A 20,445-nucleotide genomic window follows, 5' to 3' on the forward strand; every position below is an offset into this window, starting at 1 on the left:
TCAACAACTTTGAGTTACATTCAGCTAAAACTGAAATTTAACTGAGCAAAAGATATATCTGCTGAATTACAAGCTCCATCAACAAAATCAGTGCTATAAAAATATAAAAAATATTGTGCTCAATGGTCTTCTGTTGCTCTGAGCTTTGGGGCATTGGGAGGTTTGGATTATAGATTAGGCCCTCAGCGAAATGAGCAGGGTTCAGTTAAAGCAGTGCAGACCTCTCACTCACCCTACACTGTGGAATATGATAGCTCATTACTGATTGCCTGAGAGCAAAGCATGTTTACAGTGCGTGTCTAAAAGACAGTGCTGGTTGTGGGAGCGTTTGCTTTGGATGAAAACCAAGAAGAAATGATGAGAGCAACAACTACACATCCTCTGCATTCATCGCTAGCTGAAAGCTTTCTGCACAGTTAGCCTCAAGAAGTGACAGCTCTGATGAATGAGGTAGAAGAGGTCTAGTGAGCAGCATTTAGGCTTATTAAAACATGCATTCTGCACACCCCACATATTAAAATACATAATTTTCTGGCTTCCTCTCACTCACACACTGTGCAATAATTAAGTGTTGTTAGCATCCCAGCAGTAAGTGTAATCTGTTTAGTGGAAGATGTAAATTGCCCCGGATTGTAGAGGAGAATGTGAATAAAAACAGAAACAGTAAGAACTGCTGATCACAATGCAATAACTATATCATTTTATTTTCCAACTGTATACATACAAATGGCAATGGAAAGACAGCACATACCTTTGGGTGATAGTGAGGTTTTGGAGAAGTTTAAATGCTTGAGCCCCATTCGAACTTTGGCAAACTGAGCCCCGAGGGAGGAGATACCTGCAGCAAGACAGACGAAACATCAGCTCTATCTAATGATGCTGCAGCAGCTTTTTTCAGTCATTTTAAAATAAGCTCTGTACATTACCAAGAGTTTTATGGACAAACCCTACTTAAATAAGACAGTCAATACATACAGTATACATACATATCGTTCTCACCAGTGCAACTGAAATGACTTCCTTATGTTCCCATTTGATATACAATGCAAAAAATGACAAATGTATAAAATTGATTAAGGCCAAATGATAAGTTCTTGTTCTTTAAATGAGAAAACATTGAACAGATCTGAGGGTTACATTTTAAATAAGAACAAATAAGTCAGAGATTAGTGAGCCCCACATATCTTCTGTACTGTGTGTTTACAGTACATGCACCTTTTCTGAATGTTTGGTGGAATGTATCTTTAATTCATGTGTCCTGGATAGGCTGAGAGGCCCCAGGATAGAGGTGATAAAATATTAAACTTTTCACTCAATGAACTGCAACAAGAAGCATTACTTTCTATATTTACAAACTTCATACCTCCGACAGAAGCTTATATCGTGTGAAAATGTTTAATAGTTCTCAAGTCACTGTTCACTGAGTACTTAATGTTCAATGTATTCCATATTTCACTTTGGATGAGGTCCCTTTCAAACCTGATTTTTTCCTCACATGAATAATAACCTACAAGAAACAGGATGTTACTACATGTATGACCTTTATCCTGCCTTTGTCTGCCTGTCTGCATCTTAGACTGTTTATTCTACTCTTATCCTGCCTCCTGATGAGTATATTAGACTATACATTAGAGCAGGTAGCCCACCTCTGTCCTCCAGTGGGTTGTTGGCAAGATTGATGGTGGTGAGTCCTGAGCTGGGGTTGTGGGCCAGGGCAGCAGCTAGCTTCTGAGCAAAATCACTGTGGAGTGTAAGAGACCAAATGACATTATGTATATATGACAAATGCACCATACATACAGTATACAACCTATCATACTGCTTTAGCAACTTAAATATGTTTTCCTGAGTTAACTTGAAATGTATTTAAAAACTACCTTATCACTTTAAGAATGTCTAAAAGGTAATTAAATGTGTTCAGCATGGATACAATCTTTTCAAACAGCTGACTTCATAGAAATGGGATTCAAATCTGTTTGCCTCACAGAGTAGAAAAAAACAGCCAACTTTAAAAGCCCTCTACAGAATTGCCGCATGTATCAATGTATATGTAGAAATTTTATATAGATAGTATATTTTATAGATATAGTATAGATTCAGTATTTTGGTATCGCAACACAGGAATATGTGCATATGTATGATATTTCCTAGGTTGCAGATGCAGTTTTCTCTTGCTTTGAGCATCATTCAATTGATTGACTTTAATTCAAATGTGTTCAGTATGGTAAAAAACAACAATCCGTACATTTTACACTTGTCATTTAATAATATAAATAATCTCACGTTTTGAGTCCTGCGTTGTCCAGAACCAACTCTTCCAGTCGACTAGACCTCGATACCACTCGAAGGATCTGCTCGCACACATCTGCAGACTACAGACACACATCATAAACAACCGTTCAATTTTTTGCACTGCATCATTTTATAGGTAATAGTATGTAAAAAGACCCAAGAAAACATATTGTATTAATGCCTTCTCTGTACAGTTTTGTGCTCCAGTTCTATAACACAGTAGATCGTGAGAGCTATGAAACGCAAGGAAGACGAGTAATGCAGTGCAGTAGATCTTAGCTTACTGATCCCTTAAGCGCTTCAATTCATCATTTTTTATCCAAAAACTAAAAACTGATACTAATTAACTGATCCAGCTCCGAGGCTAAAAATGCTAATTTAACCAGAACAGCAAACCTTGGATTGAAACATTCAAGGTCAGAAGAATAACACAGAAATGTACTTTTGGCACAGATGATTCCCTGTGCAAAATGTGGAGAAACCACTCCAGAGCTCCCAAGCTGTTCACTCATGCTAATTAAAGCTGTACTGCAGAACTTAAAGATGCATACAAGTGGATTCTGTCTCGTTCACTTAAAAAACGTCTATGCGTGACAAGGATAGACTGCGGACGGCAGACTTTTTACACTTCAGAGAGAAAAAGTTGTGTGGCTCCTGTGGTCTGAGCACCATTTGGGACAGTAGGTGGAGCGAAAATACTGCTATTTAGACAGAATTAAAAATTCAATAGTTGGATGTCCATGCCCTACCTAGATGTTCACTGACCCACTTCACTGTGTGCTGTGTCTCACACAAGTTTGCAGACGCATTCAGTTTATTTTACTACAGTTTTACTTTAAGTCTCTAATTATCTGCACCGGCTCATAACATAAACATTCTCTGTCGTAATAACTGAACTTTACTGGACCACTGGATCGTTGTTATTCTTGGTAATTGACATTCCTGCTATAAGGGACTGTTTCTGTCAGCCAGGAGCCTCAGTGTGGCCAAAACACTGGTGACATTGTCCCAGACTGTTATCTACAGCAAGGGGGAGAGAGGGAGTGAAAGAGGGGAGAAAAGAGAGACAGAAACAACAAGAGGGAGGAATGCTGTAGAAGAAAGTGCCTGTTGTTCTCATGTTTACTCTATGAAACAGTGAGTATTACAGAAGAGGAATAAGAATGATGGGAGGGCAGCGAGGGTGAGACATAATACAGAAAGAGGAGATATGAGGGTAGTGAGGGATGAAATGGAGAAAAAGAGGGGAGAGCGCAGTCGGTCACTGCACAGCAGAGAGGCAGAGAGCATACAAAGGAGGCTGTATTTTCTGGAAGAGTCACAATACAAATGTTGGGGACAGCACAGTGACACTGTCAGCATGTGTACTGAACCATTTACCACTCATTAAAAAAGAGCGTTGTCATGCTGTGTTGTTCTGATCCTACGTACTGCTGAAATATCACACACACAAGGATTCCCGCTTTGGATAAATACTGTACGATTATGAGGTAATCAGAAGTCCTCTTATCACTGTTGTCCTCTGCTCTTCATCTCCTCTTTTCTCATTTTCGGCTCAGCATCTTGATTAGACTCCAAGACAAACAGCCTGATTGAATGGCGGATGAGCAGCATAATCCCTCCTGATAGCTGGTTTGAGTGTGTGTGTGTCTGTGTGTGTTTTATTATCCACTCTACTGCACATTTCTTATCAGTTTGAGAGAGGTACAGTAGTTAATGGTTTTAAGCTTGTGTATTTATTGTTCCACAGCTTCCTCACATTCACCATTTCTTTTTCTTTCTTCTGTATGATCAACACACTGTTCTTTTTAAAAAAAAATAAACCTAAAGTAACTGTCCAAACATCCTGCATGGTTAAACTAGCACAGATACAAAACTGATGGCCAGCAGTGCTGTCAAAGTGAACTTTTGCATGTCCATACTATAGATTTGGCAGGAAGATGAAGTGGCTCATGTCTAGTTGTGGAAATTGCAGACTGGTTTCCCAAGCTGTAATTTCTAGTTCTTCTTCTATCTCTCTCTCTGGCTTAATCTTTTTAATTTCTTTCATAAAACCTTCTGACTAATTTCCTAATTCATCTGGCATCTCTCCCTTTCATCCTGTCTGCTGACCATAATGTTTTTCCCTTACTGCTCTGTTTGCTGTCTTTTTCCTCTCTTTCACTCTCTGTTCCTCTCCTCTGTCTAACTTGTTTTTGTTTCCACTGGCACAGGATCAAAAACAATTCAAAACTGTGCTTCAGAGCCCATCAGTGCAGTCCTTGTTTCTACACAGTCTCCATTATCATTGTGCAAACACATGCACACTAACAAAAAAAATGGAGGAAAACATTTTCCTTAAAAACACCCAAAGGAGTTTCAGTGGCTCTGGTATTAACATGTGTGTTGGGTGATCCGATCACAAGTACGTCAGTTCACACCTGGTATTAGAATACGTTTCCTCATGCATCTCGAGTGCCCACTTGTGATCGGATCTCCCTTCCCCACTCTGTATGTAAATAAACACGTACATCATTTACTGTATATTTGCTAAGACCAAATGCATGGTTGTTTTTAGCCAGTGATAGGCAGCAATGCAATTTCCTGTGCCTAGTCTGCTGGAATATAATAGAAGAAGTTTGCAAAGCTGTGTTTCATATGTATTTTATCTATGAGACTCAATGTTGCCTGCTGTTGTAGCTTCTTCTTGTTGTTTAGCGTTTTACTTTGATGTCTTTGGTGCGTAAATGAGTAGACTATGTAGATGATGTCCGCTGAGTAAGGGGCTTTTCAATGTAACCCAGGAAATATGCATACACGCTGCTAAAAGGCCATAAGCAGCCTAGACTACCTCTGAATGTGGTCTGAGCAATTGGATCCCAGTGCATCCTTAATGTGTCTTGGGTGCATTCAAATTGGTACTTAAAACTGTCCATTTGTGATCATATCACCCAGGGTCAGTTAGTGAGCCAGATAAACACATAAACCCATCCCTGCATCTTTGCAAGACACACACAACCTTCTCTCCAAAGCAATATCTATAGCTAACATCACACATTGCACCCTCTAAAAGTTACACACTGTAAAACATTTGAATGAACACACTGTGACACCATACAGAGACAAAAGCCTTGGGGTCTATTATAATACAAACTAATCTGGTATAGAAAAGACATGTCAGATACAGCATACACATATGAGAATTTAAGCATAAATATGCACATGGCATGGTAGTGAGGGACGGGATTTTAGAATTTAATACAAAAGGAATAGTCTGTGACGGAGACGTGAGATAATTGTTTGGACTGAGGAAGCTGCGTGTGGTAATTGGCGAGACTGAGCAAAGCCTTGAGATGGAGAGTTGGTAATGGAGTGCTGCAGGGGGGCAACAGCCTAAGACATTGAGCCCCTTTGTCTCGTTAGGATTAACAGTCTTATCACACGAGAACATTGGACTGATCCTCAGTCAAAAGACAGGAGGGGAAGATGGGGGAAACAAAGGGAAAAAATATTCTATACAGGCAGATACACACAATTTGGCAAAAGTGGAGAGATAATGTAGAAGTTAATGCAGACAGGAAGACATAGAGGGGAAATACACTCCTACATACATACATACACGTTTACTATGATAACATGCTTAAACAAAGAATTAATATAATAATAAAATATGATAATTGATCATTTGAATTAGTTTTCTGACATTTTATTGACCAAACTGTCAATCCATTAATTGAGGAAATATTGAGCAGATTAGTTGATAATGAAAAAAATCTGTAGTTGCAGCCCTGCATGTCAACATTATTTACATGACCAGCAAGAAACTCTGACCTTTCCTTACATGACAGTTTTAAATTGCCATGAGTCAGCATTAAAATTCAAGCTTCACAATCTGCTGGTGTACAGATTGCATGTCTCTTGTTGTGTATGACAGATGGACATGCAGACAAGCCCTCCCTCCAGTGTTATTGAAGCAGGAAGAAAAGACCAACAAATATTGTAACGGACAAAGTAGAAACCCTTGCACTGGTATTTTAGTGGTCCAGTAGGGAAGTGAGAAGCCAGACCGTTACAAAAGCAACAGGAATAGACAACAAACTAACAGGCAGACAAAAAAGATATCCATTTATCTTAAGTAGTGACTCTCCAGACTACTTAAAATTCTGAGATGGTATTAAATCTGGATTACGTTGCTTTGTTTTTGGCAGCCAATAATCCTGTCTATTCAGCATGATGTTGAAATTTACAGTGATGTCTGACTACCTCTTAGATAAAGGAATGAGAAGGATGCAAAATTAAATAGGTAATAAAAATTGTTGATTGCCTCTGTAATATTTGGTCTACCATTAATAATATAGATTGAAACACTGCTTAACAAAATTAAACAGCACCACAAACTACAGCCTCACAAATGACCATTAACACCTCTCTCAAACAGTTTAACCAAAACCTGAATATTATAATCCTCACAAGTTTATTGCAGAGCTATTGTATTAGATTACACTACTGCACCTATTTTTAGGTAACATGACATCTGAAATTTGGAGCTCAAAATACAATACACTATAAAAAAAACATGACATAATACCATCTAGTTCATGGCCATCATCATATAAAGATGGTGAAAAAAGAGGAACTGACCAGTTTGTAGTCCTTGGTGGAGAGCTTTGTGAACCACTGGTTAAACTCCAGCACTGCTATAATGGCCACCAAATCCCTGAGGTCGAGCACACACAGGGAAGAGAGAAAAGGTCATAGCTACAGTTAAACATGTATCTTAATCAGTACCACATGAGTCCAGGTGGTGCCTTCAGCATGTTTACACACCTACAGTACCTACAATTTTGTGCGTCTCGTATGCTACCGAATGTTTTCAGACACTTTTCTATGGAAACACTAACCTGTTCTCTAGATGGCTGAAGTCCTGCAGGTTGAGTTCTCTAGTGTCTTGTGTCAAATAGATGGTGTCCACATCCTGGAAAGGGAACAATTAATTAATCAAAGCAAGTGTTAACAGACACTCATGAGAGAGAAAGAGAGAGATAATGTTGTGGCTGTTCTAATCATCAAAGGTTTTATGCAATTTATGAATGTGATTAAATATACTGATACTGACCCACTGAACCTCTTCTCTGTAAGGCAGCCCTAACCAGTCACAAACACATCTGTACATCTGAGAAAACCCACCTACACAAAGAAAGAGAAAGAAACATAATTAGTGAAAAAGAGAGAGACAACAGACAGATACTTTGTGAAGACCCACTGGATCATCTCCACTACATCTCACTGACTCCTGTCTTGCTAAATAGCAAAGATTGTTTAAGCCTACATTCTCCAACAACACTTTGTTTTGTTTGTATCTGTAATCTTGGAAGCAAAAACTACATTGATTTTGATCAAAGCCCAATGCAGATTAAACTTTCTGTTACAACACTACAACACAAATCAGCAAACAGCAAGTCACTGCAGAGTTTCAATGTAAACTTTTCATGTTTGCATAATGTTAAAACTTTCAAAACCTCCTTTCTGAATCATTTTAGACTGCCCACAAGTGTGAGATGTGGAAAGTAAAAAGCAAAAAATAATGTACCGGTAATTAGACACTGCAATCATTTTAAACACAATTTCACCATGTAAAACTACTACACCCTTGATTCAAAGGCATTGTTTACCCACACAAATATACACACATCATAAATCATTTCAGTTATGGGCTGTAGAAGCACATAGTAATTAGACTAGAGTCCCAAGTTCCTACCACAGGGTCCAGGCTCAGCAGTTTTGTTGTTCTCCCACAGCGTCTGCAGAGAGGTCAATCTGTCCAGAGGCTCCATGCTGAGTTTCTTCATCACTTTACTGGGAACAGAGCAGAGCCACAACACATGTTTTTATAAGGCTTCTTAAACCGTTGAAACAAGAAAAATCCCTACATTCTCACCGCCTTACTTGTCAATGCTGTCAGGAAGTTGCTGAGTGAGTGTTCTAATGAACTAAAACAAAATTAAACAAAATCACACAATTGACTGCAGCTCAAAAATACAAACATCTGCCTCTTTGTCAAGTCAGGGACGTTGTCCTGTTCACAAGACAAGGTCATAAAAGTTAATGGTTTTACATCTGTGATCATTTCTACATTTATATTTGCACTTCCTGTTATCAATATTGTATATTAACCATAGACTGTAAAAAGAAAAGATATTAACAAGAGATTCACATCTGCATTACAGTACTGAGTACAGTACAATAGTATTTCAGGTTGTTTCGATATATAAGATAGCAACAATATAGTGCTGTCACAAACTGGCTCAGGGATTGTGGAAAAAAATGCAGGAGGTTGACTACAACAAATGTAAGTTTGAAGTTTAAACTTGACACAAATAACCAAAGTGCTAAAGGAGAAGACTGATGACCATCACTGTCATCTTAACTAGGAAAGTGTGGAAGGGCCTTCCCAGTACTCCAGTTAGATACTAACATAAGGTCAAGTCAAAGAGTTTGTGTGTACCTGTTTGTCTTGCAAAGTCTTCTATAAATTGGGAATAATTACTAGTACCTCCCTGTTCAACATTCTAAACCAAAGGATGTGCACAGATACACAAATTGTAAAAACACAAACAGCAATACTACTACTACAAATAATAATTGTATTTATATAGCACCTTTCAAAACAAAGAAACAAAAGATCCAAAGTAAAAATATAGACAATATACAATAGTTAAATAACACAACAAAAACCAACAGTAAAAGCAATATGATAAAAGTGAGTCTTAAGAAGAGATTTAAAAGATGACACTGAGTTTGCCTGCCTGAGATCTCCAGGCAGGAAGTTCCACAGCTAAGGGTCTGAACAGCAAAGGCCCCTCTAGTGACATGTTGAGATATAGGAACCATCAGTAGGGCCCTGCTGGAGGATCTCAGGCAGTGGTCAGGCTCATAAGGAGTTATTAAATCATGAATAGCCTGGCTATTCAATGCTTAAAATCTTAAAATCAATTCTAAAACTCACAGGTAACCAGTGAAGGGCAGCAAGGATTGAAGTAATGTTGTATCTTCTCTTAGTAGGCTACCCGTTAAAAGCCTGGCTGCAGTGTTTTGGACCAACTACAGTCTGCGTCCCTACTATGAACTACTGTGTAACTACTATATACTATGACCTGAATGTACCTACAGTAAATGCCCTAAACAGGTTAGGGCTGTCATTTTATTGTTTTATACAGTTACAATTATTTTCATTTTTGATTGATCTGCAGATATTTTTTTCATTTCAATTAATTGTTTTGTCTACAAACCAACAGAAAATCAATACAATCTCTCCAGAATCAAAGATGCCATCTTCAAATGTCTTGTTTTGTACAACCAATGGCCCAAAATCAGTTCAAATCAAAATAATCAGTTTATTATGATGTATGAAATGCATTAAATCACAACATTTTGGGGGCAAAAACTAGTACAGTTTTGGCATTTTAGCTTCAAATAATACTAAAATGATTATTTGATTATCCAAATAGTTGCTGATTAATTATCTGTTGATTCACTAATTGATTAATTGACCCCTTGTTGTGGCTCTTGAATGGGTACATATATGTACAAGACTTTTGCATGCACAGCCCAACATATCCATGAAAAACAGCACACATACGCAAGTATAGAAGGAGGACTCACCTGGGCAGTAAACCAGGACATATCCTTAGCAGACAGTTTCCTATGTGAGCGACCACCTCATTGACCTCCTCTGTGGAGAGCAGCTTCAGTGAGAAGGAGCCACGCTCATACTCTATGAACAGCTAAAAGGACAGACATACATGTAATTATGGATCCATAACACCATGAACGGTTCCACCTACTGTAAACCTGCTTCAACCTCAGCTGTACTCATTTAGCTAGAAAACAGAGTTGGTCAAAAGTGTTTTCCTTTTTCTTCACCACTGGGTCAGTCTAGTTTTTAGAAGTTTATAACAAGAGTGTATTGGCAATGAAAGAATAGAATGTGAATCTATCATGAGTCTGTACATTATACAAATGCAGTTGTATCTGTCTCTCTTTCTATATTCACTTTTCTGTCTATCAACTGCTATTTATGTATCCACTGAATCTACCCAGCAATAATATCAGTATCACATCCACCCGGATCTCTTGCAATAAGTAAAAGTAGAGATTTAATGACGTTTACCGAGACTGGCTAACCATTTCAGTGTTCACTGCAATTATGTAAATGCTTGTGATACATGCCACCCCTATAGGCCAACATTAACATAATCCTGGCTAGCACTTATTAAACTTGGGAGACCATCAGTCAAGATATTAAGAGGACTGACATCTCTCGAGATGAATGGGACAGAGGTTGAGCCGCAGTAACATAGCAGTTACCGACAGATTATCATATTTTATATGTAGATCATGCTAACTGACAGAGAACCAACTGTGGTCAAAAAGCCAAAAGGAAGCTCTCTCCACATAGAGAACATCCATCCCAGAGCTATCATTTTTGGGCCTGAGAAATGTTTTTTTATGTGCCTCACATTCAAATGAGTTTTAAAGGATCATGCTAGCATTCTAGTGATTTTGCATCCCATTTTCTCATTGTTGTCCATCTACCAACATTACAGCATCTGTTGTGATTACAGACTTATACTGGAAGACTTGGGTTCTGTGCGAGTAGGTCTGTACGATATGACCAAAATCTCAAACTGGGTGTCGGTGGTCCAGTTGGATCCAGACAGAAAGCTAGAGTTAGCTGGGAGGCTAGCAGAGCTAGCTTTGTTTCCACTAGCCAGCCAGAGCACCAAGCCCTGGTTTGTTATTCATGTAAAGTGGGAGAAGCAGCAGGTCTTAATGCTTAGCTCCTCAATTCCAGTCTTCCCAAGTTCTTCATTCATATATTAACTTTCTTGATTATGGTTAGTACTATCTATAATTGTATGTATAATAGACTCCTCCTGTAAATTGGTTTATTCTTAGTACTCAACAGCAGACACTTCATTGTAAAATTTGGGAAGACAACACAGTGTTAGATGTCACATTTCAATAAAAATAACAAAAAGATACGTGGCGACCTGGTAAACTTGGTAAAGTACACTGTTCATTTTGGTGAAAGGTTCAGTACCTGTGTTGGCTTGTTACAAGCAATCCCCTGGATCTCCAGATAATTAAAGGAGTGTTCCACCTAAAAAAGAACAGAGCACAGAAGAAACTTACACGTAAAATAAGGATTATCTCAACTGCTGTGTATAACTTAACACAAACTATGTAAACACACACTTTTTCTGACCTGCTACTGTGTAAATGAACATTACTAACAAAATATGAAAGGTAAAGAGTAGTATTAAATCAGTGGAGGAGAGGTATAATGACAAATCTACTGTACTAAATATAACAACAACAGTACTGTATGTGTTGTATAACTGTGAGAGTAATTGTTTCTAATAACAAGAGTCTAGTACAGTGACTGTCTGTCTAAGGAATGCTGTGTAAAAATGCTGTGTCTGTTTCATAATTAATAGGTTGGGAAGCAGTCATTTCTTGGTTCTTTTTCAGCTCTTGTGTTGACTTCTTCATCACTGACTCACACAGTTTGATGGTTTTTCAGATCAGCATGAGACACGTTTGTAGGTTACAAGGAAAATTATGGCTGGGATAAGATACATTCACTTAATTCTTAAACTTAATCAGCTCTACTATCATGCTAGCACGTCTCAACTGATGTAATAATTACTGACTCAATAATTAATTTAATATGCAGCAACTCGAGGATTTAGCATTTGTTTTGGTTTGCATGTAGGTATGACATTTTCTTCTTCTTCAGTATTTTATGTTTTGCTTCCTTAATTGTTTTACTAAAGTAGGAGTCGAATGCTTCACTGACGTAAAATGGAAAGTAAATCGGAAAAAGGCCTCATCCTCACTTCTTAACTCAAAGGCTAAAGACAAGTACAACACTCCTAAATCCACATTTTCTATTTCTGTTTCAGGGCAATGAATACAAAAAAGAGCGGCAGTCTGCTGTTCCATACCTAAAAAGGACAGAAAAAGAGAGAGGGAGAACTGGTGCCTCTCTCTCTCTCTCTCCCTCTCTCTCTCTCTCCCTCTCCCTCTCCCTCTCCCTCTCTCTCCCTCTCTCTCCCTCTCTCTCCCTCTCTCACACTCACACACAAAGAAGAGACGGAGTACAGTGCCTGAAGGCAGGCCAGGGAGCGAGGCCAGACTATTCCAGGTGGGCGCTGTGTTCCTGAGGCTTGGCTCAGAGATGAGAGGAGGCAGAGGATAAGCAGACTGTCTGTCTACTGTCTGACTACAGTATGCGGTGTGTGTATGTGTGTGTTTTTAGCACTGCTTGTGGTTTCACACATGCAAGAATCCATGCACACATGCACTCATGCACACACCCACAACATGTATTATTCAAAAAGGAAATAAGTCTAATAGACAATGACACTAAATAAGAAATCAAAGCTCACTTCATAAACAATGACAACAAGGCACATGAAAGCAGCAGAAATATGCAAGGTTATACATTGTTGTTTTTAAGTAATACTATAACTTTTGAAATAAGAAATAACATTCTCCTCTTAAAAATTAAAAGTTAATTTAATAAATTATAGAGCCCGCCCTTACTTCATACAAAACACTTTTGCTTCCGTTGCCTTAATTGATCTGATATGATCAGTAGCTAATGGTGGCTAATGTTAGCTAACAGCATTCAACATTTACTCATTAACCCATAACTTGCTAAATTGGCCACTGTTCAACAAATGTGCTTTAATAACAGACACACACCTTACCATTTATTTTAAAATTTTTAAAATGTACTTAATTTTTTACAATAGTTCTGGTCTATTACAGGTGTTTATCTGTTAGCATATGATGCATTTGAGTGTTTACAATACAATATGAAGTAAACACTGACCTCTTTCAAGTTAGGTCTGCACAATCAGAACTTTTCATACAAGTAAATGGTATAGGTAGAATATTATTGTGAATCTCGTCCAATGATAAGAGAGCATCTTGATACACATGAGCTCTAGCCAATGGAAAGACATCATGCTGGGAGGGCCATGGAGTGACCAAATGCCTGAGTAATTGCCTCGTTCACCCATTCGTTCATTGTCCATCTGCCACTTTAACCGCTATCTTCCTCTTTTCTGTTTGTTTTCTGTTATGCTGGATAAAAAACATACATTTTCAGATGAGTAGGATTAATACATATTTCTGTGATTAATTACTTCAGGTTTCTATGAGCTTGCTTGTATTAGTTTAGATGAGATGTTTTGCATTACTGTATATTTTTGGTGTCTAAGTTATAAAAGACATAAACTCTCATTTCTGACTTCAAGCTGAGAGAAGAGATACAAAAGGTGTATTGTACAGGTATGTGAGACATACAGCAGCAAGAGGCTAAAAAAAGCTACACAGACAAAAGGAAAAAAAATGAGAAAACAATGGACGTGTGTGAGAGGGAGTATGTGTGCGTGTTTGGGAGGAGAAACTGACAGACCATAAAGCCCTGCAGCTTCTTAAGAGGAATCCAAACATCAAATGGAGAGAGACACAGAAAAAACCCACTGAGAGGTATATGGGACAGCTAGAGGGGGATATCAACTACTATTGTGAGACGAGAAATGTGTTTAACTAAAGGTTTAATGCTATTGCACTACAATACTTCAATATCAAGGCCTTGGGCTACCCTCCAAAGAGCAATGCTGATGAAATCACCACCTGCAGATTGTTCTTTTGTGTGTTTTAGATACATCTCTGACAGATATATGACAGACTGAATACAGCACCAAGACTGCATTCAGACATCAAAAAACATAAAAACTCAAAACTGTCTCAGCTTTGAATCAACAAAACACAACCACTGAATCTACAGAGGATGTATACACTATATGTACAGTCTACTCAAGAGCTCATGTGTTAAAACAGTTAACAGAGGCTCATTTTCATTTGCAGTCTCCATGGTAATATAGATTTCACATAAACAGAAATCAATATAAAAAGGAGATATACTGTAACAGTCACCTCTTATCAATCAATGCTGGCAGGCCACATCTTTAAACAATGACAGTATGCAGCAATAATCCACCCGGCACTTCACTACTGGTATAAATGTGAACACAAGAAGATCTTTACGTCATATAGAATTAAAAAAATTGGGCAATAAGTAATTCATCTGAGTAGTGAGATTAACTCGGGCTGATTCACAACACTAAATAACTGATTAATACTCAATTAAGAAAAACTTTCAAATGATCCCTGGTCTCAGATTCTTAAAAAGCAACGAGTAATCCATTCATTAAGATCCATAGTATCCATAATGAGATAAATATCATAGTTTCAGAGAGTTCCTAGAGAAAATGCAACACATCAGTTACTTTTAAGATAAAAGCATCAGAGTCAGCTGGATTTGAGTCAGACATTGCAGGTTATCCCTGCTGAACCTTCAGCACAGTAATGAAGAGGAGAGGACAAATTGAGGGATAAATGGAAAGAGACATACGGAGAAGATAGGGAGGGCTGAACAGATAAGGGAATGAAGGTGAAGCAGAAGCAGAAGCAGAAGGGAGTAATCTGGATTCTGAGGAAAGAATGGAAGGATGAGTTAGAAAGCTGAACGAATGGCTTAAAGGGAAAGAAGGAGAAGAGAGCAAAGATGATGTGTGGTTGTAATCTGACTAAGCAGAGTGGGCCAGAGAAGGAGATACAGATTTGTTGCAACACCTGAGGAGGGATTCTAGTTTCTGTATGGTAAGACACATCCAAGACAAGCATACTTCATCACCCCATGTCAATAAATCTAATGCAGAAGATTCACCTCCAGAAAGTTCAATAACTACTCTGAAAAGTCTAATGCTGTCCTGATCAAGAGAGAATAACATGAGTACATGACATCCAAAGTAGGGAGAAGAGATAAGACTGCTCTGAAGAGACACAGAAAAGGAGTCTAAGAAGAAAAAAAAAGTGACAGAGAAAAAGAGATTACAGTACATGCACAATGAGACAGATCAGATTTATAGTGAAGATGTGGGTTGTTTAAGGCGGTTGGGGGTTTGTTCTTTATAAAGCAGGTGTCTAATCCCTCCAGGTCAGAAGACAGCACATAGATAGAAACCAGATGCAGAGCCAACTAAACAAACAGATCAGCTCATAATACTGGAAAAACACGTCATGTGAAACAGGTTCAACTTTAATGTTTATGGACTATTCTACCCCCCAGTAAACCCAGAAATCACTCTTTCAAGCAACCAATCACCAAAACTGTCCCTGGGGGGGCATCTTATTGACTGGAAAGAATACAGCTACTAGAGGGGCTACTATTAAATATTTCCTGGCAATGGTGCAACAAATGATGCTGTGTGATCTCATGACTTGGAGAAAATACTATGTAAGTGCAACTCTTTCCTACCAGAAGACATCACCAGTCTGTAAAACACAGATTTACAGTCCGTTATGTTTTATGAAACTGTGCTTTGATTAGTGTGTGTATGCCTTAAAGTGTGCTTATAAAGTCTAACTATATCCTGTGAACATTTTACATAAACAGAGAAAATGTTAAAATCTAATGGTTCCAGTACGTTGCATATTTTACAAAGTATTCACACATCAGCTGACATATACATAAAGCAAACCTAACAAAACATTCTCATGTCATCAAGGTCCATTTAGTAACTGTTCAGAAGCTTTTGATTATATCACATGATCTTCATGAGCAGATGGAGTTTGTTACTGTAAGTGTCAAGGGGTTGTATTGTATATGTTCAAATTTGTACTTCTTCTGAGCATTTTAGGAACTTTTTGTGTTTGACTGCTTGAAAGCTAAACCTTTATTCTAAGTGAGCTGCCACGATACGTCAATTAATCGATTACTCACTCGAAAGAAAATATCGGCCAATATTTTGATAATCGAATAATGGTTTTAGTTTGGGGTTTTTTAAGCAAAAATGCCTAATATTTTGTGGTTTCAGCTTTTCAAATTGTCTAATTTTAAGCTTTTCTGTGTCAGACATGATAATGTGGGGTCTGAACTGCTCATCAGACAAAACAAGACATTTGAGGTTTAAGAAATTATAACGAGTATTTTTCTCCATTTACTAACATTTTACAGATTACAGTAACCTTTGCTACTAAAAGTGTGTTTGGTCAACTGTTGTTTCCAATTACAATAATGAACTCTGACAGTCAACTTTGAATGAGAAATACTTATAGTACTTAGAAAAATGTAAATTCCATTACCACTTGGGAAAAGACTGACCCTGAAAACTTAGAAAGCAGAATAATCACACTGATATTTCAATAAATAAAGATATCTCTTCATAAATATACTTTATTTCTCCATACATTATTTGAACTCACTGTGTAAGTGTATTCATGGATTTTCATTGGTTGAAGGCCTGTCTTTAAAGCTGAGCCAGCTAAACCTAGCTGACTATGATTATGAAGTTTCATAATGACAGTAGTGACAGTTATAGTTGCTGAATTGGTGCTGTTGGACGTTTTAGTGAACATCTGTATTGTTTTAATGCTCTGCTGGTTATTATGTGGTAGCAGTGACAGTCATGCTGGTAAAGCTGGTGACAGATGTTTCATTGCTGGTGATGCAGTTGCCATCTGCACTGTATTATACCACCACTGCTTCATGTTAAAAAGAGAACAGGCTTCTTAACCAGTTGTATAATTGTACAGCAACCAGGCGCACACAGAGCTGCTTTTTTAAACCCTCATTTTCTCTCATCAGCCATGCAAAACACATAAGCTTTACAGAACTGCTGAATATATGTCATAACTCAAAGATTGTGTGGGGCTCTACTACGAGGTTCCTCAGTAATCCAGCCATGAATTTGCAATGAATATTTGCAAACATAATTCTGTATTACTGTATTTGGTATGGTATGCTATATTGTTTTTTTTTATAATAGTTCCTAGATAAATGTCGAATTCCGTTGATTTTGCAGCACAAAACAGATTTAAGACAGAGTTGCTGTGCTTACCTTAGTGGGAATACGTGCCGTCAAGAGATAAGCTCGGTGAGATGCAAGTGCCTGAGAAAAAGAGAACAGAGAGAATAATGAGTATGTAGCTGTAAATATACACTCAGTAGCTGTAAATACACACTCTGAATGACAACAAGAAGGAAATGACAGAACACAGAGAGTTCTCCTGTTGACTCATCAAGATGAAAAGGCTCGTGACTCGGAAACATCTCTGTGTCAGTATGAAGGGGAGAGAAAAAACAGAGGACTGACAACGCAGAGAATGTAAACAGGCACGTATTACAAAAACCTTTACAGAAGTGTCCTGTCTTAACCACTATGTTTGCCTCTGTTGCTGCGCATTGAAGGAAAGGTCGAACTCAAGGAGGCACAACTGGAATCCACAAACTTGACATTCCTATCCAGATGAGCACCCTTGAAAGGTCATTTGGTTGGTTTATTGAGATAGCTGCCTTAAAATGTGATATTATTATTATAGAGATTATTTGTACAACTCATGTTACTGAGAATGTATAAATACTGACAAAGACATTATTTTAAGAGAGATCATTGCTGCATACATTGAATAACCCAAACTGTGCATCTGTTACATTAGCATAACAAAGTTACAAAAGTAGATTATAATAATGCATCATAAGACAGTTCAACAGAGGAACAAATGTTACTGCTATAAGTAATGTTAGCTTTTGAAACTGACACAAGTTCATAGTCTATAAAGGGCTGTTTAAAAACTGATGTCATATGTAGGACTGTTAGCCAAAACTTTTATTTTAGGCCTTACAGTATGACACTAACTGTACACATGGCTGCTGCCTTAACCTCCATGTGCCAGAACACTAGTAATTTTCCTGTCAAAAAATATAACACACCAAAAGCTGACCTTTAAAAAGTATTAGAGGAACACTGCCATCTACCTCCTTATGAGAAAACAAACACTTGTCCACCAGCAAAGGCACATGCTTTCATTTCATTATTCGGTTATATCGGTTAATCAGCCATTTTCTAAATTTAAGTATTCATGGTTTAGTCTCAAATTTTTAAGGAAATGTATAAGTTCCTAGAGATAGGTCAACAAGATAAGTCAACATTTACATTTCTTAATTTGTACTTCTTAATATGGATCACCCAGTGGTCCTTAATCCAGAAAACCAGTACATTTTTAAACTGGAACTAATGCAGTGTTTGCACATTTGCTTAAACAAACAATAATTGACAGTGTTGACGATTAGTTTTTTGAAATCTGTCTGAAAACATGGTGAGCTATCTCCTGCAGTATGTTTCTATTTTTCATTGCCTACTTTCATTGCCTAGCATACTCAAATGAACCTGAAATGTCACCAAAAAAAGATACCAAAGAAACCCAGACCTTCTGGTTTTGAATTCTGCAATATACTGAAAAAATGGAGGGAAGAAGCTATGAAGGAAGAAATAAATGAATGAAAGCAGGGAATATATGACTAACGAAAGAAAATAAAAAGGCAAGAAATGGAAGAGACTGACAGCAGACAGTGGGGAGAGAGAAAAAAGATTGATCAGATGGGAGACGAATGATGCGAGAGGAAACTGGAGGGTAGATTTAAAGGCACAGGGAGAGAAGATTAAGTGAAAGAGCACAGAGGAGAGAGATAGAGAGTACACACAGCATAATAACATACTGCAGACAAACAATGACCAGCATCAAGGGCAGGGTGGAAAGTACATGGAAAGAAGGATGAAAAGACATGAAAAAACATGACTACACCAAGTCTAAAAACTGTCAGAATCTTTTTAAAAAGATGTGAAAAAGAAACAGAGGGAAGAGAGACGGAGGGTGGGGGTGGGGGGGGGGGGGGGGTGACGGTATCTTCTAGCTCCCGGTGGCTCAGCTCCACGGGCAGGCTCTGTGTAGTTTGATGTGATGGAGGCCGACAGGCAGGCCTCTCTGACCAAAGATAACCTCTCCTAAAGAGCACCAATCACCACTGCTATGCTCAACTCTCCCTCTCTCTTATTCTGGCATCTATATGGCGGTTCTCATATGTGTACTGTGCTACTGTATGTGTCTGCAGGTATGCTGGTGGTGGACTCTCCCACACTAGTTTACTTTAAAAGAAATATTTGCCTTGCATGAGTTTTTTATTAAAACATATTTCTGTTTTCATCGGTTTGGCCACAGTTTCTATTGGATATGGACCACTGTATAGCAAGTAATTGCTAAGATCTGGAAACCAGGCAACATCACCCAAACAGAGTCAGACTAATAATAGACTGTAAAAAATAATGGACGTAGCCACTTCATCCATTGATTTTTGGAATTTTGTCGCCATCTTAGTCTTTTGGAGCCGAAAGTGACGACATTTAAAAGAGAAGGTGAGGAGGTGATATTGATGCTAGCTGCTTGCTTGGTTACCACGGTGCTTTTATGATCTATTGTTAACGGTGATAAGGCTAATGCTAATTTTTGCTAGCAAACAACAAGACTCTGTAGAAGGCCTTTCGGTAGAACCAAATGCAGAACAAGACCAATTCATGTTGCCACTACCTCTTGGATTTTACTTGAGCTTTTCAATCTCCCGCCCTCCTCCTGTCAATGCATGACTGCCTCTTTGCAGTGCCGTGCTCCCTCCATCTGCCCTTTTGAGTGGACAAAGCCATAACAGTAACACACTCGCCCGTTTCATGACCCCCCTCTTTATATCAACCCTCCTACCTCTCTCCCTCTCTCTGCTCTGTCTCTTAAGTGGACTTATAGCTTTGAGCCTCCCTATCAGCCAATGATTTCACAGCGGCCGCCATCCCGCCTTTAGCTCCACTCAGCCAACCAGATGGCAGCAGCATTGGAGCATGTCTACAAGACCAGAGAGGGCATCTGCTATTACACTCTCTCACTCACACACACACACTAACAAACACACAAATACAGCCTACAGGGTCTTTTTGAGCCAAAATAATTTCATTATGTAAATTTGACAGACTTCTTTGATATCATTTTTTGTGTTATTTTTATTTAAATAGATAATATGACAAATAGCTATTGAACAATCAATACTCACTCAATAACACACAATGCTTTGCACACACGCACACACGCACACACACACACACAAAAACACCATGAAAGTCAGCCGACAGTGTCTTGAACCCCATTAAAGTGTCAGTAGTAGACACAGATCTGTGAAGTGTATGTTTCTGAGTGTGTGTGTGTGTGTGT

The 20,445-nt window shown here is 38.3% G+C and overlaps 1 protein-coding gene across 1 annotated transcript in view; it reads right to left on the reverse strand.

The window, feature by feature from the left end:
- Positions 1-20,445, reverse strand: part of LOC128365760 (F-actin-uncapping protein LRRC16A-like) — a 63,734-nt gene that overhangs the window by 21,348 nt on the left and 21,941 nt on the right. Inside the window, exons 3-12 of the mRNA XM_053326328.1 lie at positions 17,253-17,303; positions 11,375-11,434; positions 9,934-10,055; positions 8,030-8,127; positions 7,388-7,458; positions 7,173-7,246; positions 6,913-6,988; positions 2,284-2,372; positions 1,647-1,741; positions 752-838 (exon numbers count right to left, since the gene is read on the reverse strand). Coding sequence (XP_053182303.1) covers positions 752-838; positions 1,647-1,741; positions 2,284-2,372; positions 6,913-6,988; positions 7,173-7,246; positions 7,388-7,458; positions 8,030-8,127; positions 9,934-10,055; positions 11,375-11,434; positions 17,253-17,303 — 823 coding nt within the window. The remainder of the gene's footprint in view (positions 1-751; positions 839-1,646; positions 1,742-2,283; positions 2,373-6,912; positions 6,989-7,172; positions 7,247-7,387; positions 7,459-8,029; positions 8,128-9,933; positions 10,056-11,374; positions 11,435-17,252; positions 17,304-20,445) is intronic.

This window comes from Scomber japonicus, chromosome 10 (assembly GCF_027409825.1).
Source record: "Scomber japonicus isolate fScoJap1 chromosome 10, fScoJap1.pri, whole genome shotgun sequence".
In the NCBI taxonomy this organism is placed as follows: domain Eukaryota; kingdom Metazoa; phylum Chordata; class Actinopteri; order Scombriformes; family Scombridae; genus Scomber; species Scomber japonicus.